This window comes from Sparus aurata, chromosome 13 (genome assembly GCF_900880675.1).
Source record: "Sparus aurata chromosome 13, fSpaAur1.1, whole genome shotgun sequence".
In the NCBI taxonomy this organism is placed as follows: domain Eukaryota; kingdom Metazoa; phylum Chordata; class Actinopteri; order Spariformes; family Sparidae; genus Sparus; species Sparus aurata.
This window is the reverse complement of record NC_044199.1, coordinates 7515280-7540409: the sequence shown is the minus strand read 5'-3', so window position 1 is coordinate 7540409 and position 25130 is coordinate 7515280. Positions and strand designations below refer to the sequence as shown.

General features: G+C 41.8%; 1 protein-coding gene across 5 annotated transcripts in view; it reads right to left on the bottom strand.

The window, feature by feature from the left end:
* Nucleotides 1–25130, bottom strand: part of LOC115593785 (RNA-binding protein Musashi homolog 2) — a 263938-nt gene that overhangs the window by 67019 nt on the left and 171789 nt on the right. For all 5 annotated transcript variants that reach the window (XM_030437449.1, XM_030437448.1, XM_030437451.1 and 2 more), the window contains exon 8: nucleotides 10109–10191. In XM_030437449.1, coding sequence (XP_030293309.1) covers nucleotides 10109–10191 — 83 coding nt within the window. The remainder of the gene's footprint in view (nucleotides 1–10108; nucleotides 10192–25130) is intronic.

Sequence of the window (25130 nt, the reverse complement as noted above, 5' to 3'; positions counted from 1 at the left end):
GGGATTTTCACATGTTCACATAGCTGGGCGACAAATACAGCCGAGTAGGGCCCGCGCCGGAGACGTGGCGGCGTCTGATCAGCGTCCTGCGGTAGCCGCCCGCCACATCGAGCGAGTTGGGCGCTCAGTTGCCTGCTGGGAGGAAGACAGACCTGGGTGTGAGTCATGCCTACATGCTCTCAGATGCGGGTCTTTGATATTCAGAGAGAGGGCTCCTTGTCATGGATTTAAAACCAGCCAGGAGCCAGGATCTGTGCTGGTGTGAGTGTGTGGGTGTTCACCTGCTTCAAAAACACAGGAGTGTGTGAGGGAGCGAGGCAGGAGCTTTCAAGAGTGAACTAAGTCAAAGAGAGGAGAACAGAGAGGACGGCAAGACAGTTCAGGGTCTGACAGTGAAGCAATACAAAGGTTAAGCCGTTGCGAATGCAGAGATTCAAATGTTGCTGTGTGGAGAGTGAACCTTTCGCCACATGAACTGAGAAAACACCAAAACTACAAGCTCTCATTTTAAGTACTGTCTTGCATTAAGACTGGTGTAAGTTGTCAGGGACTGCTGATATTGCGAAGGCGGCTGAGTGTTGTGTTGTTCAATGTAGCATGATTCACCATTTAGACATCGTGAATGTAGGTGTTCTTCGAGATAAGGAGAAAGGAGGCACCCTCTTTAACCTGCCTTGCCTCCCAAGCAAGGCGGGTTACACCGTTTTGTGTGGAAAAAGCACCCGAAGACACGCACACACAGATGTACAGATTGCAAGACAGCAGACTATTGAAGTGAATTTCACGCACATTTCACATTTATCTAGATGTTTCCCACAACTCCTCTGATATCCTTCAGTTGATAGTTTATCTTTTGAGATTTGGTGTCATTCTGTAACACATGATAAAAAAGAGAGGGGGGAAGCCAAACAGTTGTACCTACACACTCTTTGAAACGTTTAAAGAAATCCTTTAGCATGTTATTTTGTAAAAATCGTGGCTGTTATCGCTTGGACTATTAAACTAGAGCAACGTGAAACTCTTTTACCGCTTTAGCTCGACCAATCATTCAGTTTTCCAGCGTGCGGCATACAGCTGTTAAAAAAAAAAGCAGGTATTGGATCTCGTCCAAGCAACCTGCTGCCCGGTTTGTGGAGTAAAACGTAATCCAGAGCAACAAACAGGAAATAACCCCAAAACGCTGTGCGCCTTAAGGAGACAGATGTTGACATACAGTGACCAGTGCAAAAACTCATGTCTGGAAAGACTAACGTGACGACATAGAAAAAAGGATTATAAGTGATATATATGTAAACTATTATGAACGACGAATGATGTTTTATAGGCTCGATAAATTAATCAGCCCAATACTGGGAAATACGTGCTGTAATAAATCTGTATTGTTGAAATTATGGCTGATTAATGGAGCCAATAATAAAATGCCAACTTAAGTTTCACTGACTTAGCAAGCGCAGCATTTACATACTCCTGGCAGCGTGCTCCTCTCAAGTTGATTTGCAATCTGTCAACAAAACACAAGAAGTGTTGCGCGCTGTTGGTACGCTTCAATGTGTCGGCCTGCTGCACCTGGTGGAGTCATATGTTGCAGACTACAGAGCAGAAGAGAGGTTCTATTCTAAAATCTATTTTTACTCATTACATCTGAGCCTTTCCAAGCCTCAGGAGAGCACAAACTACAGGTGAGGAGCTTTTTTTTGATACAAAAATGTGAAATTATTGGTTATCTTATAGGTAATTGCTATGAGAAGCAGGTAACTATCAGTATCAACTGACAAACATCCATATTGTGCATCCTTACAATATATTTAGTATAGTATTAGTATATATACTGGAGCAAAATTTGTATTTAAAAGTTCTGATGTATTTATTTTACATATTGGTTTGTTTATTTCAGAGTATATAATACATAAAGGATAAAATAAATAGGTGAAATATTACACATCGCCACCATTAGCGCGAATATTTCAGCGTCACAGCAGAATATGTATTTCGTATATCCAGTATTTTGTTCTGCTGCTGTCTTGTTTTGGTTATGCAACCTTTTTGAGGTTATCGTGCTTTCAAAAAATATCCCCATCTACCAATAAACATGCTTGAAAAGGAAATGATGACGTGCCCACAAACATACAGCAATGTTCTCTTGTAGGACCTGACGAGCACTACTCGATCAGTCTAGTGTGCAGCCCTCTGATGAAGAACACAACAAACAGCCGCCTTTTGTTTTCATGTGCAAACCCTGTGATACAGAGCTGAGAGACGCTCCAGTTATGACCTTTTCAATACATCTTCTATACATATTAACCTTGTCGGTGGAACGGGAGGGCGTGGGCGGGACGGACTGGCAATGGCTGTCCTTCAGGGACGAGTGTTGTGGGTGTGGTGTGTGTGTGTGTGTGTGTGTGTGTGTGTGTCGAGGGGGAGGTGTACGGCTACTATTAGCCTCACTAGTGAATGGATTCCATCAGTAGACTGGCAGACTGAATAAAGGAAACAGTGTGATTCATTTACTCCAGCTCCCACTCCCAGCCTAACAGTCAACACACAGACTGAATAGTTAGAGAGAATGTCACGGATATCGCACAATATCGGATAAGGTGGGTGTGGGGTTATAAAAACAAAAAAAAGGTCACATGAACATTTTACAAGAGGTTTATCGATGAACAGCAGAACATTTTATTGCAATAAGTTTCTATATAGAATGTAATACTTCCCTTTCCTACAAAAGTTTGTCCATAATAATTCCTGCAAATCCAAGACGACAAGGGTCCATATTCACTTACCATTAGCACCAGAATTAGCATCTATATATGGGTTTTATGTTGATGTTAGCGGGTCGTTGTGGGTTTTGTTGTCCAGTGTGAAAGTGGCGTAAGAGTCCTGAGAGAACTCCTAAGAGAAGGGGCTAATTTGATCCTGTTGCTATAGATGACATCATTAAGTTAATCTACCTGAAAATCCAGCAATAGTCACTGAACTAACTTTTGATTACATTTTGAGGGCAATGTTTTCTGGTGGCACACTTAACATACTGTCAAACACATTAGGATCTGAAGAGTGCATCTTGGTTTGGTTATCAATTCTGGCAGACGGCTGAGATTAACCCTAACCCTAACTCTTAACCCCTCATCAAAATAAGCCTTGTTGTTTTCTGTTGATTATTCCAAAACATTGGAGCAAGAAGCCATTTGACCTGCAGCAATTGACTTCTCCCAGACTTGAGACCTACTTTTAAAGCTTGCGTCATGAATTGCCATGACTGAAAATTTAGGTACCTAAATTTAGGACTCACTTTAGCCCTGGGATATTTGTGTATATGGCCCCAGAATACAATAATAGGTCCACCAACAAATATTACAAGCCTCCAGGGGCTCAGTATCACTTTAAGACCTCCGTCAACCAGTCAAAACTAAAAGTGTATGTATTTTATAAAGAAGTTATTTACTGCTGACCTTCCATTCCGAAACCACTTGTGTCCATGGTCGATAAAAAAATAAATAAATAGACAAGTAAAGTTAAATGTATCATAATGGTTAGAAGTTCTAGATAAAACAAAATGATGCCTTCAATGGCCGGCAATCTCACAGGAGTCATTGTGTTTGATGATATTTCTGCATGGTTATGTAAAAGCTGAGGGATATGAGGTCATTTTGAGGCCCAGGTGCTCCCTGTGGTGCCAAAATTGTTCCCCTGACATGTTTTCTATATTCCAAGATGATATTGTCCTCAGACACACTGAGAGACACATTCAAGTAATGCCATGGTCATCAGGTTGACGTCAAATGGCCTCCATCACTTCCTCAATCAGCAGATCTGAACATCAATGAGCTTTTATGGAAAAAGTCCTGGAGTGCAGAGTACGAAGTGGATTTCCACCTCCTTCATCCCTCAAAGCTTTCCTTCTTCAATGAAGGGTAAACATCCAATTACTTACAGTCCAGAACTTGTAAGGCAACACTCCGTGAGGGACTGAACGTCCTCCGAAGGGTGGTCCTACTTCGTTATTAGGCACTTGATGTTCAAACACTGTTTAAAATTTCCAGTCCATAAAAAAAAATATTTTCAAAGACAACAACTTCAGACTTAAAGTTTCTCTCTTCAGCTATTTCCTTAAAAAATAATGATAGCTAGTTCAGTCTGATTCTATGACCAAATCGGTCCAGGGGTAATTTGTGTAATAATAAATCTAGGTGCACACCAGAAACACACAAACTTAACTTCATAGCCCCTCGATGGAGGGCTGTAGATTTTAATTTTCATCCGCAATGCAACTGATTGGTTTGCAGGTTTGACACAGAACAGCAGAACTGGTGCAGCTGGCGTTCACACACTCAGAAGGTGGGTTTAATTAAAAGGAATTATGTTTAGTTAGCTGATCACAGACAACCCACTGCTTATAGACAAGGCTTAAAGACTGAGAGCTTACTGATATCATGAACCTTTATCACAGCTACTGTATATGTATAACGTAATGTGCACTGCTCCTGGAAAATGTTATCGTATTATCTGTCGACTAACATCTTACATATGAAGCAGGTTAACGGCTTTCATTGACATCAAAAACCTTTTCAATGAATTAAAGCATCATCACTAAAGCCAACCATGGCTTCCATCTATGAGAAAATTCCGAATATATATAGACTTCCTTTTTCAGAGTTTGTCACTGAGACCATCACATCAGATCCCCACAGAGGTCTCCTGAAGGGTTTTTTTTTTTTTTTTTTTGCCGCTGAGGTTATAATGATACGCGAAGATCGTAAATCATTTCAGGAGGCTCCAGTCATATGATAATGTCATTATGATCTGACGTAAGAAGAAGAAGAAGGAGAATTTCTTTTATTAATAGTCAGCTGCCTTAACAATCGATTATCAGTTAATCATTAATAATATATGAGATACGTTGGACATCTTTCTATTAAAAAACTATTCTAACCACAGACACGATGTATGTATGATCCATTTTGAGGCTACTGAATGGTTTAAATGTAATAATTAAATTTAGAATGTCTCTTTGTATTTTTTAAATGACAAATTACTTGTATTTTGTATTTGGTTTATTTACTTTCATGAGCAGCAATTTGTCGTTTGTAACAAGATACCGTTCTATGCATTTGTCAGTTAATACATTTTTAATTGGTTAAACTCTTAATCCACATTTGTTTAAAGTCAACCCTGGCAGAAACAAATCCCATGATGTTCCTTTGACTTGTTAAGTCAAATTCGTAGTGTCAGTTTTAAATGTTCTTTGTTTTACAATCTACCTTTTCTTCTTTTAAACAAGCTCATGCTTACTGAAACAGCGCTCCACCTGACAATTCTGGCTGTAGATTGCAACTGTTTTTTACCCGATTCCGCTAGTTAGTAAAGCTTCAGTATATTTGGTTTAGTGTGAGTCCTTCTTTAATTGATTAGTGCTTGAGTGCAACTCACTATGTACAGTACTTCTCTACCAACTGCAGCACTTCTCTGCTGTTTTTTTCCTTGTCTTTGTGAATCAAGTGCACCACAAGTGAGTTTCAAACTGGTGCAGAGACCTACATATGAGTTGAGTCATACAGGTTTTTAAAACATCTTTTCTTTTTCTTGTTATTATTTAATTTCTGTGCAGATGAGAAACAAAAAGAAAATTCATTTATAGACTCTGCTATGTGCCTGTTTTTGGATTCCATCGTATTGTAGAGTAAAGTTAAGATACATTTTAAGGAAACAACGTTTTTATTCTGTTTTACCGATAAATCACGCTGCTGTTGGAAGAGCATATGTATCTACAGCCCAATAATGTTTGTGTTACATGACGCCATTTTCCTGTTCTGCCTCTGCTGATATCAATACAGGGTGCAGCGTACATCTGTATCTATACGCTGCGGTCTGATGTATAAATGTCTTCCTGCATCAGACTCTTCCTCAGCGACTGGCAGAGTCAGAGCCTATTCTCCTCCTCAGCGCAGTAATTGGTTGGTCATGTCAGGAAGACACAGTGAGAAATTGACGACTAACAGAAAATTCCGCCCTCCTGTTGTGATCATTCGCTACTGTTGAATATTAAAAATGACACATTAAAGAACATTACCTTGAAGCACTTGACTAAAACCAATGTGAGTCCATTTTAATGGCACACTGCTCGCTCATCACAGCCAATACTTGATAGGTATTATTATGAATTAGCTGCGCATGCATAACGGCAGAGTGGGGAGTGATAGAGGGACTCCTGTCTTAGAAAATGGGATTTACTCCCTTACCGTAGCTGTATTAAAGGGCTGTCTTACTTGAGACATTCATATACGTGGGAACAAGACGGTGTGAAGCGATCTTCTTTTTACTCCAAAAGTTTTACTGGTTTTATTACAAGATCAAGTCCTGCTGCGGCTACAGGATGTTTCTACAGTCCGTGGAGGCCTGCAGAGGATAATCCATACTTTTATCACATCCTGCATTTACTAAAGCAGGGAGGTCTCCAGAGGTGAGAGCAACGCTGAAGTCAGTGCAGCTGGGTGAGGCGGGTTGAGCACTTTCTTGCTAACCAGCACCCCATTTTTAATTATATATGAGGCAGAACTCACAGTGAACGAGAGGAAGTGCTCCTGAGTGTGAGGCCTCGCTGGCACATGAACACAGGGTGATTGACCAAGTCACTTAAAGGTCCAGTCGCTCACATCTGAGTGGGCATTGACCCACTACACTGCCAGAGCCCTTCAGAGACGGGCAAGAAGAAGGTGGGGTGCCCTGTACATTCACAACCCTCCCAAGTGGGGTGGAATTTCTGTCGGCATCAATTATTCAAGAACCATCTTAGATAACACTCGCAGGGAGGATGAATGAGGTCTATTTCTGTATGGTACTTCATAAGGATGAAGACAGGAGGCATTTTTTATTTTGTGTGCTGGTGCTTCAGACACCGGATAACCAGTCCTCTCTTCTTCTGTGCGACTCAGGTAAAGCCTGGAGTGTCTTTGAAAAATGCTCTTAAGGCACTCCACATTTCTTTCCACTTTGCCGACATTCCAAGATGTCAGCACTTTGTAGAAGATCTGAGGGAAACACATTTTTCCCTGGCATCGTAGGAAATTAAATGTACAGTAGGTGTTGCCAAGAGGGACCCTCACGGAGGTGACAAAAGCCTCTGAAAACTGGCCCCTTGCTCTGTCCTTTCACACTGTGTCCTCTCTATAATCCCCATCTTTTCTGTTAAGATATACCGAGACTCCCAGATGGGCCACGATGTTTTCCATTTGTGTGATTCATCTTACGATACATACAAGCTAGGAACACTGTTCTTGCAGTAGTGCAGTGGTGGATGCTTTTTGCTGGCCACACCCTGTGAGGTTCAACATGTCACAAAGTAGCAGGGCATCACACCACCGTTGTGTGTGTGTGGTCAGACAGGGCAAGAGACATGAAGCCTCCAGCCAAAAGGGCTAACTGCTTATTTCATACTATAAAGCAACGTTTCAGCAGCGAGGCTGTACTAAACATTGATAACAATAATAGTAACTGTCATGACTCTGACACAACGGCGAGTCAGCTGTAAACACTGACTGTTAGATGATGCATCAAAGGGAGCTTTGATGTTGCTGGCAAGATGCAAGAGCAGAGGATGAAAAAACAAAAATAAAGATTTCATCACTCTCTATAGATTTCTTTCTATAAAATCTATCAAATAAAAAAAAATGCAGGTGCAACGGATGAGTGGAAGGTACAATGCAACTTATATACCCAAAGACAACGGATGGATGATAACAAAGTGCATATTTTTAAAATAAAGGGAAATTAATTTAACTGTTTCTGTATGGAAACACTTTTGTAGGCACTAACAACTGTATTCTTGGTGATTTTGCTGATTTGGTGTCTCCACGAGAAACACACACGCTTCTCATGAACTAACATAATCCACACGTGCATAAACAATAGGCCAAAAAAACTTCTTCTTAAAAAAGAAAAGGTTAATGTGACATCTTTTCCTCTGCATAAGAAGTGTATTTGCTGGTTGAATTGAATTGCCAACAATTCCCTAGTCAATAAGACAAATATAAAATCTTGAGCTGTTTTAAAGACCTGTCCAACATAGTAACCATTTGGCACTCATTGACTAGTGTCAATAATATCAAAACATCGATACACATCTTCATGTATAGTGTGTTGACACAAACTACTGTAGTGCCCACATAGTCCCATTTCCTCTAGGAGTAAATTATCTTAGGTGCCGTTGTTTCTAAACACACAGCGGACAGAAAACAGTTTTATTTATGTTTCAATAAAAATCTAAAAAGTTTTGCCTGCAATCTGGTATTGAACCTGGTAACTTATGTTGATATTTTTTAGTTAAAAACTCCAGACATCACTTTTAGTGACCACACAATTGCTGTATTTTATGTTAACTTCATTATCCAAATAACTGTCTGATTGAATCATATTATTCAACTGATACTGATGTTTTGAAAACAGTCAACATGAAGTCTTTAAATAAAAAGCATTTAAGTCGATCTATTGGCATAAATGTAATACAATATGCACGATTATGTTTTCACTTATGTATAATCAAACGACCTTCTCCACTGCGTCTGCCATTCAGGCTCTATAGAAAGCCTTAAGAGTTTTTAGCTGCCGTGTGGCGATGGAAGGGGAGGGTGAGGAGAGGGGTATTCAATTGGTTGCAACCTCACCCCTGGCCGCCACTCAAACCTACACACTGGACCTTTAATATTGATTACTACATTCTTAATTAGCACGACTGTTTACAATCCAATTATCATCTAATTAGGACTCCTTACAAAGAGGCTTTGAGTTGGACTTAAATGAGGCTGCGAGGTAAAAGTTGGACAAGGACACAGAAAATAAAAACAACCTCAATGGAGAGATGTAATCTGGAGATCTGATATTAGATTAATTGATAAGCACATGTCTTCTTTCGTATTTTTGTGACACAACAAATTGTGCAAAAATACGCCGCAAATAGTTTTTCTGAAATCAAGAGTTGACAGCACTGGCAGCCATTGTTGTGCTTTTTTGTGCATAAATAGATGCTCTGGCATGTGCATTCATGCTTCATGTTGATGTGTGGTACTTGTGTGTTCACAGAGTTGCGATGCCTACATGTCAAAGGCTCTGAGACATCTGATTGTGACAGAATATCCTTCCATACGCATACAGTTATTTCTGTCACACTCGCTTTTTTTGGCTGCAGTCCTGAGCGCCGGCTGTGATTCCTTGCGGAGACACGGAAGGGATGTATACTGGGGTCATATGTGACCTGGGCTGGTCCCTGGTGAACATGGTTCTACTACACTGGTCCTGTCAGTCAGACAACCAGTCAGTCAGCCAGTTTTCAGGAAGAAGGCTGGGAGAGAGTGGAGACACACATGCAGCGAAGAGAGGGAGCCGGAATGAACGGCAGTAAGACAAGTATTCCCTCCAGTCAATCACAGTCCACAGAACCGCTCAAATGATGCAGGATGTCTCAAGAGGCCTGCAGGGTGGAACTGGGTGAAGGAGGACCTAATGTCACAGTCCCTACACTGAAGTCGGTTCCTGTCAATTATCATAAGTGACATGATGGCTTAGAAAAGTGCTATTGAACTCTGTAGAGTCCTGCGAGATGACCATATTACTGGTGTAAATAAAACAAGCATCAGTGGGACTCTGAGGAAGGTGTTAATCCCTGACTAATGAACTCTGCCTCTGCCAGTTGCTTCCCTGTTGCATCCCTGGACATCTCCACCTGTGTGTGTATGCGCGCGTGCACCTGTGTGTGTGTGTGTGTGTGTGTGTGTGTGTGTGTGTGTGTATGTGTGTGTGTGTGTGTGTGTGTGTGTGTGTTAGGGGATTCAGAAAGAGAGGGACAGGCTCCACTCTCCCGTCCCTCAGCCTGACAGGCAGAACTCAGCCACACAATTTCACGGTTTGTGGGCAGTACACACCACTGCTTTCCCATCCCTGAAACCCAGAGACCCACGGAGGGTGTGTATGTGTGTGTTAGCCTGTGCATATGAACATGAACACACACACACACACACACACACGCCTCTACCGCTATTAATACTAGGGGAAAGAAGAAATCAAATATTAATCCTTCAACGCCCACCTGGAATTGAAAAAAAAAAATGAGTGGACTTACCATTTTGTTATTGATTTCATGAAAATGAATTTCACAGACTTTCTCTACGATGTCTTCACTCTCAAAAGTTATGAAACCAAATCCTATGCAGGGAGAAACAGAGAAGGGGAGGGGGGGGGGGAAGAAAGAGGGAAGAGAATGAGAGTTAGTGGAGAGCCTTAACAAAACTCCAGCGACTCACAGAAGGAAAAAAAAAAAAAAAAAAGCACCAAGAGATGGAATATTATCAGGAGCCAGATCCAGAAACTGTACGAGGACATCTGTGGAGATTGGCTCTGGCATGGAAAAGAACAAGTGAACAAGACAGACATTGTCCTCTTTAAATCAGGAGTATGATGAAATCTGCCACATTATTAAGGGCACTCGAGGACCTCTTCTACAAAGAGAAGATGGAAAAACAGCACAAAGCTCATTTAATGAGATTCAGGGAGCTAGGGCCCAGCATCTGAATTTCATTAAATGCATTTTGTGTTCTTTTTATTGAAATCTCACTGTATAACAAGCCCCCGTTTTTATGTTAATGCAGGCCTTAGAATGAATGCGCCGTTGACAGTGGGGTTTTCATGCCATATTTATAGGATAAAAGCTTAACCCCTCTTTTAAAACACAAAGACAGAGAGACAAGATGGTTTCAGACTTTTGAACACAAGTGGATTGCAATGCTCTCCTCTGTGTTTTGATGGTGACGCACAAAGCAATCTAGCTTTCTGTATAGCCGGGTGTTGAAAGGAAAACTGATATTCTATTACTTTTGCAAAAGAGGAAACGGCACAAAAGAGAAACAGTTAGTGAATAAAGCAGCAAGTGGGACTGAAAGGAGATGAGTTTCTTTTCAAAACGGCAAACACCCGACGATGAAGCAAAATCACCTCAGATTGAGCTTAAACAGCTGTCACTGCCGACAAAACGCCATCTGACTGGCACACACTCCGCAAACAGCAGCGCCGTCAATATATTATCATGGAACGTCAGATGATACAGGAAAAGCAGTCACCTACTGCATGGGAAAAAGGGACTGATGCACTAACAGGGGAGAACAGTTCAAATTGTTGGCTGGGCTGAACAGTGGGGGGAATATCGTCCTATTCATACAAGTTAACACAAATCCACACGTTCAGGCGTCGGATCACAGCCATCATCCTCTTCACAGGACAAATCTCAAGGTCAAAGACTCGAGGGAAGCTGCTCAGAGACCAGTATCCTGCACATGTGAACTAACATTCATGCTACTGCACTGCAAGGTCCACAAACAGAAGAGGTTTATATATCAACTTTAAGAAATTACGCTGAACCATTCACCAGGGCTGCAACTAGCGAAAATTCCCCTTGTTGATTGATCAGCCGATTCTTTTCTCATTGAATCCATCAGATGTTTGGACGACAGAATGTCAGAGAACAGCGTCGAAAGGAAGGAGAAACAGAAACAGTCCCAGACTTGTCCAAAAAAAACAAGCCTGTCATCATAAGTACTTTTGTTAGATGATAAATTGTCCAAGAAATAATTGCGATAAATGGTATTATTGCTAATTTATGAACATTTTACGCTATTGATGTAATGACAATACAAGAGCATAATAGCGCAAGTACACCCTTTCAACTAGTAATGAATTAGAATGTGAAAAACAAAATGTGGAAGTATTCAAATATCCTAAAGAACTTGAACATAAATAAAATACAACCGCACACCGTAAAACAACAAAACGTTGTTTCCCACACACTTTATTTCAGGGCCTTTACTTTACTTTTATCTGTCAGACAACGGGGCCATCTGCGATCATTTAACTAGGGAACAATCTGCCCTCGCTCGACACCACTCCTCTACTGACATTCACACGATCTCTGCAGAAAAACACACGGAAAAGGAGAGAGAGAGATGTTCTCTGGTATACGTCCCTCCTGTAAACGCATTGATTGTGATGTGACCGCTCCGATTTTAATGTAGGTTTTAATTATGGCGTTATCTTTTGTACAAGCCTGAAAGTGCATCTGGTTGTTGCGATAACTTGATAGTCCAATTTTCATCACAGGTTGTAACCGACAGTCCAAAACTATAGATATTCAGTTTGCGGAGAAATAGGAGACCCCTGGAGGAGCTGAAACCTGAGAATCTTTGGTACTTTTTCACTGAAAAGAAGTGACTAAAATGTCATCTTGGAATTTTGTATTGTGTTTCTGTTTCACTGCAGCTCTAGTTTACACTGAGGTCGTTATTGTAAATTACCTTTAGTGATTTCCGCCAGTTGACTCCCATTTACTCAGGTATGCTTAAAGGGATAAATCCCTTAATATCTCCAACTGTATTCGGCCACTGCTGGCTATGTTGTGGATCAATGAGCGGGACTGCTTCATGGCAGTACTGGATTTTCAGGATTTTTGAATCAATGTGATTAAATACCTTCATTTGTCAGGTATTTAATTCCCTCCATTTCTAACAGCCCATTTGGCTGGATTATATACAATCAGTTACTGATCTCATACTAATATCACAACATAAAAACACATATCACGCACACCTTTGCACATATTTTAGCCGCTACCTGCTGTTTGCATGCTCTTTGGCAAATATTTAGCAGCTTAAGCGTCTTCATATTCACACCCATGCAGAAGTGATAAGATGAGGTGTACTATAACACATTAGTCTCCTAAGCAGCTTATTCTATTAATTCATCAGATCATCCAGAGAAAGATAGACTTCTTTGTTAGGTGCGGCTGCTTACTAGCCAGCCTGTCACAAACGCTGGCATTTATAGTTCTGTCATAAAGTCTTTATCGCTCGCTCGCTCGCATTTTTCTTTCCTGCTCCTCCTCCAGCTCCTACTCCGCAAACAGCAAACCCTCTCTCCCGCTCCCGACACGAGCCAGAATCAAAAACAGCCTTGTCAAAAGAAGGGTTGGGAACCTAATGTGTGAACTGATTAAACATGGACAACATCTAATCTGATGAGATCTTATGAGACAGAATATCAATTTCCACTGAGACATCTCAACACTGAGTCGTGGCGACACACATGTGTGAGGTGCGGTGAGGGTGGAGGGGAATTGGGGGGGGGGGGGGCGTGCACACCTCTTCTCCTGCCCGCCCCACCTTCATGCCAGCGCAAGGAGCACTTTTGACAACCAACAAATCAACCGCCAGGAGTAATTTGTCACAGAGGAGTGTAGGTAGAGGGAGTGGAGTCTGGAGGGGAGTGGAGGGGGGTGGAAAGGGAAAGAGAAAAAGGTGGAGATGAAAGGAGAAGGAGAGGGGGGGAGTGGGGAGAAAGACAGAAAAAGTGACAAGGAAGGAGGTTAACACACATGGCCCCTGTCGCCACACTCCTTCCTGCTGCTACAGGCAGCTCCTCCATCAACTGACAGGACATTTTCCACTGCACCATTATATCCACCGGGGTCAGGGCCAAGCCACACCACCACAGATACCACCAGCAGGGCCCTTCCACCCATGACTGGATCTGTTTAAATGAACAAAAAAAGACATTTTGCAGTGGTGTAAACTACTATTGGAATGTGTCTCGTACAAATGCACATTAAAAAAAAAAAACCCTTACAACAAACATCCCTACTTTCCTCTCCTCGGCTCAGCACACGCCTTCTTGGTCAGTCCCCTGTGGACCGTCTGAACCTCTGGCCCCCGCCATTACAGTGCACTCTTTTGCTCTACTATCCTATTTTACAGACCTTACAGACAATTACAGGCCACAAAATAGCACCAACAGAAGCATTCCTCTCTCCCCATCCCCCCGTCTGCGGGGTGTCAGCAGAGAGAGATTGTCCTTGTGTATGCCAGCCCTTCTCTTCCAACTATCCACACATGGCAGGAGGCTGACCTCCACGAGACTATTAAAGACTGTCAGCGCCGACAGACGCAATGAGAGAGGTGTCAACGCACTCACACTGAAGAACCTTCCAACAGCTTAAACAATACCCTGTAAATGGAAACACATGGATGTGTGGTAGGATGGCTGATAATAGGTGTTGTTCGGCTACTGGCTAAGGCCCTCTTGGCTGCACTTCCTCACACTTATTAGCGAGAGCCGGGCTTGGCTTTATCTCATCACTCCACAGAATCGACGGGGAGCCTACTTTCACGGCCTTTTACCAGCTTCTCCATACTGGGTCTTTATTTCACACTCATTCCAGGTTTCTCTGCGTCTGTTGCCTCAACGCTCCAACCTGAGGAAAAAGCTGATTCTGCCAGAGGTAGATAATGGAAGAACTTGCAAAAGCAATGTGACTAAGTTAAGTTTGACTTTAAAAGTGGCGTTGAAGCTTCAAATGAAGGATTCTCTAATGTGTCCACCACCAATGTAAAGCTCGGGGAAATTCTTCTCTTATGTTTTTTTCTTTTGATTCCTGACAAGACTCACATATGGAGGACGCAGATATCTTCAAAAATATATACCTAGAGTGAATTGTAGATGCACAGAATGTCATTATTGCCACTAGAGGTCCCTCAATCAAAACGGAACAAAAGGCGCAGGTAGGGTAGGATCATGGGAGTTGTTGTCATCAATGTTAAGCAACCCACATTGCCTATGAGAATCTAAGAGCATCAGAAACACTTTCAAAGGTGCAATTTGTAAGATTTTTTGATCTAAATAAGATTTAACTAAAGTAATCATAGCGGTCTAAACACCAACACTCCCCTGGTTTCCTAGCTAGCTGCACTGCTAACTGAGCTAACAAGTAGCTACAGTCAGCGATGTGTAAAAAGAACACAGTAAGCAGCGGTTAGCAATTACCCCAGTTATATGCTACCCTTATTTCAGTGCAGTATGAATTCAAGATGGCCAATTCTTACATATTGTACCTTTAAAGTTTTATCCACGTTTAGTCTAGTTCATCTCATCGGCCTCCTTTGTTTCTCTCGGATGTTGTAGCAACAGGCGACCAAATGGAACTTCCCATTATCCAGATCAGAAACTATGGATGTCTCTTGCAGGGTCTAGTCTTTTTTAGACATTTAACGCAGATACACAACATATTGTATCTGTAAAATCAACAATATCGCTGGGTTTCATGTTCATTATTTATCTTTTCTTCCAGAGGTCTTTATGTGACAGAAAATATGAGCTAGTAAGGAGTGGAAGCGGTTGTAGGAGGGGTATTATTATCTGTCATGCTTTTAGTTCTTGTTATAAAGAAAATCTGGTGAGCTTGTGAGAGCATGAACACGAGGCGGTGTTAAGGCTGTTATAAATTTACAGCTGCTGCGTGTAGCAGGCATCCCCCAACTCCCTAATGACGGCAGCTAAATATACTGCAATAAGAGTGAACGTAAAGCACATATGTATTATCAGTGACAGACTAAGCGTAGACCGGGCGCTCATTACACACACCTTTCTAGGTCACTGTAAAGCAAGGAAAAGAGAGGGAACATTTGTTTTTTTAAATAGGAGCATTTTAATTAAGGGCTGTGTGAAGATTCACTATTATATTTAAGTACAAAATGCCTCACATCTCCCTGCATATATAATTCAGAAAAATCCATAAGCATGTACATCTACTGCTTTGAGGATAAGGACTGTATATTGTTCCTGATTTTAGCTGCCTCCACCGAGAGTAGCCTGCTGCTCAGCAGTTCTGACTGCTGGTCCCATCAACACAGAGCGAGGAAGTGGGGCAACCTGGAAGGAAGTGTCAGACGTGTCCTCTGGGACACAGCATGAAGGGAACGTAGCCCCCCCGGCGGGCGATGCACAACCACAGAATACACACACACACACACACACACACACACACACACACACACACACACACACACACACACACACACACACACACACTGTACGTGTGAGCTTAAGCTGCAAGGTCGTAGGTGCAACCCACCTGCAGGTACAACTGCTCCTCCTATACTTCCCCTTACTGAATTGTTTATCCTGCTCTAATTATGCATGATCAAACCTTCACCTGTCCAATCAGGAATAAGTCTACAGAGGGCTCCTGCTCTGCCTGTCTGTCTGCGTGCCCCTGCCTCCGAGCCTCATCTTCTTGTAATGCAGTGAAGCAGACAGAGGCAGTCCGAACACCCACGGCACAGTTAGAGGCCTTTGATCAGTATTTCCGTCTGCTATTACTAGAGATCCAGAGCCCCGGGCGTTAATCCCCTGTTTAATACAGTTAACGCCATGAACCCTCAAACAGCACAGGGCACAATATAGCCGAGTGAAGAGAATAGAGGGAGAATACATTTCAGACGGTATTGAAACTTAAAAAAACAGCTTTAAAATTCTTTTGGACGTTAGAAAATTTATTTTTAAAACAAACACACTGAAAACGCTACACTGAAGAATGGCCACAGAGAGAGCTGACAGCTAACAAAGTTTGTAAAACTATGAAATTCAGTATTAATTAAGTTTATGAGACACTGTAATAAAAGACCCCCTGAAGGAGGAAGAACTCAAAATAATTGTTGGAGAGACGGATGGATGACATGAGATAAAAGATGAAATTTGAATCTTGTTACTGCAGAAGTGAGTCGTGTGGTCAATTACATAATCAGCTCTTATAGCTTCATTCAATACACTTTCCCTCAGATAACTGGGTTTGATAGCACCAAACAGCCCATCCTCGTCAGAAATACAACCACATAGGTCCACTGTTAAAGCAGTTATCTAAGAACCTTGCTAATGTTTCTTCTTAGACGGTGACCCCTAGTGGCTGTGGATATTATTATGACATGAAAGGAGGAAGTCAGTTGTGGTGCTATACATGTCTCCCGTGCGTAATGTGGTCCTGTTGTTGTGGAAACGGTGATATACCTTTTGTTGCTTTGGGATGAGGACGTGTTGATTAATATAGAAAAACAAACACTGAGACAGACTCCCATAGGTGTCCGGATTCCCTAATCACAAGTCCAAGACGCCAACTGATAAAAACATCCTAAACAAGGAAATGTGACTGCTTTAATGCATGCAAGTCTGCTGGGGGAAGTAAAGATGGACGGTGTGAAATGAGTCCCTGAGGTGTTTGCTACAGCGAGCTGTGAGTCCCCGTCTCAGACGAGACAGCGTTCAGACGATAAGACGACGTGGCTTGTTAGTTAAACTGAAGATCTAAACCTACGTGCATTTTTTAATGTGTTTCTCCGACATCACAAGGAGGAGGTTTTGTTATGAAACATACTTTTTCCATACATATGAAGCAACATTACAAAGCTTGGGTTAGGGCCGTATTGAATAATGCTGATGAACACTGCCTCTTGTGCATTTTATTTACTCGGTAACAAGTGTCTGACTCATCTGCTGAAGCCCTGTTAGCCTAAATATTATTCAAAATGGGCCATCAGCCTACGCTAACGGAGTCTGAACACTTTAATGTTGCAGCCTGAGTGCTCAACTTATGTTGTTGTTGGGAAAAAGACATTTTCTTAAAACATGTGCATAGGTTTAATATGTTGAGCAGAACACTGGGACCTGACACCATGTGGGGGAAAAGCTAAAAAAAGAAAATATGTCAAATATAATAAAACACTTGAAACAGGTGCACAAATACAAGCTAATACAAGCTAATCTCAGCACTTTGGTCTGCACAGTGTGAAGTATGTCACCCTCCAATTTGACCAAAACATAAAAGGTGATGGTTTTGTGCAGGTGGCTGTTTACTACCAACAGAGTTTCTAGTTTGTGTGGCAGCGGCTCTGAGGCTTTTGAAAGCTGGAACTTATTAGTTAAGACAACATCTTAAAAAGGACATCTCATTACTGATTACTGAGAAATGTCGCAAAGGAGCTTTTAATAACAGAATGAAACAAAGCAGCAGGCCAGAGAACAATTAGACGGAAACAATGTGACTGTAAATTGATGTAATTAGATTTCAATGTGATGGCTGTTTTTCTTCACGCTTGGCCTTTATCATTTAACGATGCCCCAGTGAGTTTGTACTTATCAGTTCGGAACAACTTGTTTGGACATCTTTTCCGCAAAATCTCTGAATTTATTTCCTATTTTTGCAAATTGGGGAGGGAAATAGGACTAACATTAGAGAAAAAAAGCGGGTTTGGAGCAGAAAAGAAAAAGATGATGATACAAAAGTAGCCTTTCCTCAAATTAATCAAACTGCACAATTGTAAGACGAGGATGGGAGGCGTGCAGACCCACATATATAGATGGACCTAGTAGTGTATGCTTTTACTAAATGATTACAGCAACATACAATATGCTGCTTCCTCTGCATTTTCTGCAGAGCAGAGCTCAGCATGCATGCTGAGGGAACTAGTTTGTCTGTGCCTCTATGTAGGTCAGCTTTCAGAGTTGGCCATCAATTTCCACTGTCCTACTTAAAGAGACACCCCATCACCATACAAACACACACAAACACACACATTTATAACATTCGCGTTACATATGAGGACTGTACACCGGAACTGCTGCTCTAATCGCAGACACTTCACGTCAAACGTTATCCCTAACCTATATCTTCAAAACACGTTGGACGACACAAATATGGGTTGTCAACACACAGCCTGCCCTGGCATGGTCAGCGGTAATAGGCACCTTAATGGCAACACAGCGTGTGCTTTTGAAACGACTGCAGCTCTCTCCACCTCTTCAGTATGCTTTCAAACACTTTCTAACTCAGGAAAGACCCTCATTAGTGCCAAACAATATAGCCATAAGTGTGAAGTTCTCTCCTCCTATATGATCACAAGGCTGCTCTAGCTCAATGGAAGCAATTATCCACGGAGAGGGTGACTAACTACCCCTGTACTCACTAGGACCCAGACAGCAGGCTAAAAGCAATAAGCCACAAAGAGCTAAAAAAGAGCACTTGATGAAAAAGTCAAAGAAATCTGAGACGTAAAAAAAAAGAATTCTCTTTTAACAGATAAGAAAGATGTGACTGTGATTATCAGAATTATAGAGAACAAAGACTTGCCTAAAAATAAAAAAGAAGCGTGACGAAATAGCGAAACATGTTTCAACAGGCAAACTGCGATGTGAAGTAAATAACCGTCGCAGAGGAAACACGGTGGGGACATTTACCTCTTTTACCCAAAAGGTGGGCTGCCAGCGAGCCGGCTGTGTTCACAAGTTCTTATCTGTGTCATCAGATGAAAGAAAATCAACCTGCAGGTCAAACCTGACAAGGACCCTCTGTCCACAGATCAGGAGCTGACCTGAGGTCTTTGCAGCCTCCTCTAAGGATCGAAAAGGTGAGAAACCCAAACTCTCGGGCCAAAATATTGACTTTTCATCGGCTTCATGATCACGTGATGATCTCTTATATGTAGTATGTTTTTCTGATTATTATTCTCCATGTGCCTGCTATATCTTATAATTATTTTCTCTCTATATAAGGGTTATTATTGCTATGATTGCAAACATCAGTACAGCAGTGCAATATAATACATGAATGATATATGCAAGTCCTTAAATACGACGGGTGTTGCTTCAAAGGAGGACGCTGTTCAAAGACCTGGAAGCAGCTGGAGAAACTGTTTATACTCAGTGCACTTCACTCAACCTGGATACCTGACTAAAATGTAGAAACTGTTCCCCTCAGCACAGAATTGAACTTCATACAAAATATAAATAACTGTCAAAAGGAGCATTGATGGAAAAAAAAAAGTTGAAGGCAGTAATATGCTGTTGACTGATCCACAGAAGATGTTACTGTTGTCACTACAGCAGTGCTTATTGTAATATTCCCCGTCAATAGTATACTATTCGTGTACTACTTTTTCCATATTAAGGTTTCGCATATGCTAAAAATCCTTGCACACTCTTTAAGGGCACAAAATTACATGATGGTATGGAACTTTTGGGCACAGCCAGGGCGTTAGAGTTTTTCTAATGCTAGTAAAAATCCTTGGATAATATTAACCAAGAAGGTGAAAAAAAAGAGCCCAGTCATCTCCAACAACTTCTCCAGCTAGTAAATTAATTACATAAAAGATGTTTATCGAGAAAGTTGATACCTCTTCAATCATTAAGAGTTCAACTCTCCATGATCGAGCAGGGCGCTGGCTGCAGGCGTGCTCAGGCTATCAAACATGGCACACTTTTTGCCTTTTTAGATATATTACAAGAACGAGGAGTCACATGTAAAATATATCCCCCTAAAATGTAAAGTATAAGTACATGTATGAATTAGGAAAGAAATAATAGTATTTCCTAATCTAGTTTAGACAATCCTGTCCATCAGTTGAGCCATTTTCACTGTTCACCACTCCCATTTCAAATCTATTAGCTCAGGAGCATTACTGGCTGATAGATTAATGATTAACCACAATATATATTCAGTTTCATATTCCACTTCATCCAAACCAGATAGTGAAGTGCCCATCTAGGAACAAAATGCACTTGAATGCATCCTCATTGTCCTTGCACACATGACCTCACACTTGGCCATGGTGATTGTGCCGTGAAACGAGAGCTCTAGATGGGTTTTTCTACGCTTGTGAAAACATGTTCATGCCTTCTACGTCGCCCCGAAATGTCAAGTCCTTGAGATTTAGAGTCTGACAGGTGCGCCGGACTCCGGAAACACATATTGGTAATGCAGAGCTTAACGCTGACACTTAACCAGGACAAATACAGTGACTATTTTTGCAGTCTGTGGCAATTAGGTCATGAGAATACTTGGGCTGCTTCCCAATAAGCTCAGTCCATTTGGGAAGGGATAAACTGCTCTCTCTTTCCTCTCTCTCTCTTTCTGTAACTTTCTCTCTCGCTCTCTCTATTTATATTATCTCCCCACAAACCTTCTTTTGGCGCTCAGTGTGTGGATTAGAGGTTGACCGATTAATCGTTTTGGCCAATGGCTGCGTGGCCTCCGCCAGTCATGCAGGGACTGAGTGGAGAACCTTGAATGTGGTGCTCAAAGATCCAGATTTATGCATTTATTTCTTATGACTCGCCTTAAAGGTACTTGTCCAAAACCAACGCTTTGGGAATGTAGGATGGGTCGGCCACAGTCCCAAATTTAACACAAGTACTCCAAAACCAACTGAAATACAGTCTGTTTTATAGGTTTTAATGTAATGCATCAGTCAGGCTTTGACGAGTTGGGAATGAGACCCAACTCAACTTTCCTTGCAAATAGCACCTTTACATGCTCTGTTATCTAGATTCTAATAAAGTCAAAGGTCGTTAATTTCCCAATTGTCGTCGTATAGTGTTGACGAGGATTTAGGTAGGTATAGGTATATGTAAAAGATCTTGCAAGTTAAAAAGTCCAACGTCTGTGCCAACAGAAGCTCCTCTCTCCTACAGAAAACACTGCTCCATAACGTCTCACCTTTGGTGGTGCTGGCTCAGGCCTGTGTGAGCTGACCAATCAGAGCAGACTGGGTATAATGGAGGGGGGTCCTTAAAGAGACAGGAGCTAAAACATTGAGTCTTAGACAGAGGGGGAATAGACTGCTGTTGCACTGGACAGTTTGAGAAGACTGATGCATTTTTCGAGGATTAAAGCATGTAAACCTATTCTTGCAGAAACCCAAAGTAATATTATGAACCTGAAAATTAGCAAAATATGTGTCCTTTAACATCATCATCCCCTAACTCGAAGAAACAGCACAGAGGTTGCTGTTTCCAAGGAATCTTAGACTGCACTGACAAACTAATTACATTAAAACCTATAAAACTGACTATATTTCAGTTGGCTTTGGAGTACTTGTAATCTTTTTTAATGACCAATTAATAAGACTCCAAAATTTTAAATAAGATACGAAAAAGATCCATGTAAGACACCTAACCAAACCCAGTGAATCCAACAGAGGTCCGAGGACACTTGGACCCCCCAGTCGGAAATAATGCCAAGGATAATTAGACCTGATCTAAAATACGGTCGACCCAAACAGACTAAATACAGAGAGAACACCGACAGTGGCAGCACCATGATACACCACCAATTAATGAGCAGCAGTGGACTAAAAAAGAGGCAATATATATAATTACAGAAAACAAAACAAGGCCCGAATTTAAACCAAATATAATTTGCAACTGGGTGGACTCATCCTGACATTTAGCCTGCAGTACATGCTGGTGGGCATAAAGTATATTGTCAGGCATTAGTTTTTGTTTTCTGAGCGAATTAGAGAGATCCTCCTCTCATCGTTGTTTAATTTCTCACTGCGGCCTGACTGAAATTTAGTTTGACAGAATTGCAAAAAAACAAAAAAGTCACTGTGAACCCAACCTAATCGATGAAGGGACCTCTATCCATGATAAGGTGATGGAAAAATTAATGTTGTCTCTTCTGGAGTAATCCAATTCTGGTGGCTAATATCCATAGCACAAACACACATTCCCACACACATACAGAGAGGCGATGTGGGGGGAAAACGAGTCACGACCGCTGAGAGAGGGACAGAGCTCCTCGGCTTCAGCCACTGTTATCGCTCCATCTCTTCTTGATGCCACTGTACTCGCCTGAAGACATATTATATCTGCATGGACTGCAACAGCATCTCATATACTGAATACACACAACGTAAGTAGCCACAGCTTAAGAGGCCAGAGACAAATACAAGCAAGGTTAGGTAAACGTCGGTGAGGGTAAGACGAGCAAGCCGGGCAAGACAAGTGGTTAGAATATGAGTTACGAAACCAACCTGAACATAATTGCTCACACTGATAGGATTTCTTTAGTACAAATGGAGTATCGGTGTAATGAGATCCAAAGGTTTGAACCACAAGAGGATTCTTCATTCAAGAATGTCAGACTCTTTTGTGCCAAGCAATGGGCCGAGCTTAATAGATGTCTCAATTTCTATCACATACAGTAACAACCAATGCGGGGAGGAGGCGGTGCGACGCGGGGGCCGGAGCCTTTTTCCAAAAGGCTTTGAGGCAGCGTGATGAATTTTCTTTTGAGGTGTGAGGCAACGTGGGACTTAAAATGAATGAAACAGATACGCACCTTTTGTGTTTTTCTGACCTATTGATACAGATATCAATTTCATTAAACTTAATTAGCATTTCTCATTCCTGATGAAAGTGGACATTTAGAAAAGCGGGGGAATAATAAGTTGTGGGTGAACGCGCCGAGATAAAAAAGAGGGATCGCTCAGAAGTTTTGTACCTGATGAAAAGCTTTTTGTCCGAATACAGAACTTGGCAGGATGTTGGGGATGCCGACACCTCCCACCAGAGCATCTACTGGGGAATTCACTCAGGGACTAAAAAGCATTTAATCAAAATAATCCTCTCAAAACAACAAGGCTTTAAAGCACTGAATTACGTGCAATGGGGGTTGCAAAGTAAAATTGATTTAGGTGAATTAGGCCTCTCATTGCCCGCATGGCCAGATTGTTATTAATATTTAAGCGTGGGGTATATTTAAAGGCATGACACAGTAGCAGTTCATCTGAAATGAAGAACACTGATGACGCCACTTTGCAGAAGCCCATTACCATTTAGTAGAGATTGCTTTCATTGAGTGAGCCAAATGCTCAGAGGCGGAACTGCCACTTGTGTTTACCTTACAGATGCTGTTGTGGTGAAACAGTAAGGAAGAGGACTGTTCTCAGAGAAAAAGCCTTTCCCTTTGTCCACAATCTCCAAAACACAAGCATACGCAGGCACTCATGATGGAGCTCAAAGCATGACATCATGGACTCATCAAGCCATGAGCGGTGATGTCATTCTGATACTGTTGACCCCTGTAATCAAGGCAGGCTTCGCTGCTTCATGAACACCCCTCTTTCATCAGACGCCTCTCTCTCACATGCACTCACTCACGCCGGCACAAAATTAGAGCTGTGGGGTGCTCAAAGTCTAGCAGCATAGTTCAATTGCAGACGGAGCCTGCTCACAACATCCAGGCTTCGTTTAATTGCTTACTTGCACTATAATTGGGTATATAATCAAACGATAAACTGAACACAGTGCAGCGTCTTCATAACTTCAGAATATCCTTTCATCAATGCCTATGGGCAGTGATTAGCATAGATGAGAAAGCTCTGTGGACGGCCGTAACTGCTGCTTATTTATGTCTTTGTTGAAGTTATTCATCGCATTGATTTGTGTTTATCTTTTATGTTGGAACACCTGAGGAAGGGTAAAGAGAGGTCGAGGCCTCATATTAGCATAGACACAAAAGGCCAACCTTAAGAAGTCATAACAAATCCACTGTCTCCTAAAATCTGTGAGACGTGCGGAGATGTTTTACATGCAGATGAGGTGGACCGCTCAGCGCTCAGATGAGGTTTACGAGACCTGGACCACCCAGACTGCAGCCGTGTCACTGCACACAGGACAACACGGCCTCCAGCGCTGATGATCTCCTGCTCACTGAATAACACTGAGTTAATGCAAATCCTGGTCGTTTAAATGTTTAAACACCATATGTACTAATTAAACCCTAAAGACCGAAACTATTTTTGTGGCGCCTGACTCTCCTGTATTTATTTTGTTTTTCCTATCCTATTCTAGCGATCAACTTAAAGTAGCATACATCATCATCTATCTATCGTTTTTCACACCAGCCGACACAATCACGACAGAATATTCCCCTGTCCTGTTCAACAAAAAGCAATTTTTTACCATTTTACCCTGAGGTTGTATCCTGGCTACTGATACTGCCTGACAAACAATAGCCCAACAAATGACAATACAGAAGCACAATATAAATGCTACAGAATGTTTTTTTTACCATAGGTGTGGTCCATGATTATTATCTGAGGCATTTTAACGCTCACTCTCCTAAGCCCTTGGTCAACCACACGTTAAGGCATCCTCTGGTTACACTTATGGAACTGAAAAAGGCTTTGGATTTCTGTTTAGTTTCTCTCTCTCCCCCCCCCCTTCTGAAATTTCCTTTTAACTCAGCCTCTTTGCAGAAGGGGAGCTCATTTCAATCTCAAAGCTGACATCTGTGGAAGCAATGTGAGCTCTAAATGAGTGGATTTTTATCCTGTGCAACAAGGCTAGAGCACAGGAAGTGTTCAACACAAGGAGCAGGGAGAGAGGGAGCGAGCTGAACTAGACAGAAGAGGGAGAAGGGAGAAGGGGGAAGAGCGTAAGAGGCGACAAGAAAAAAAAAAAAAAAAAAAAAGGAGAGAGAAAGGATTTTG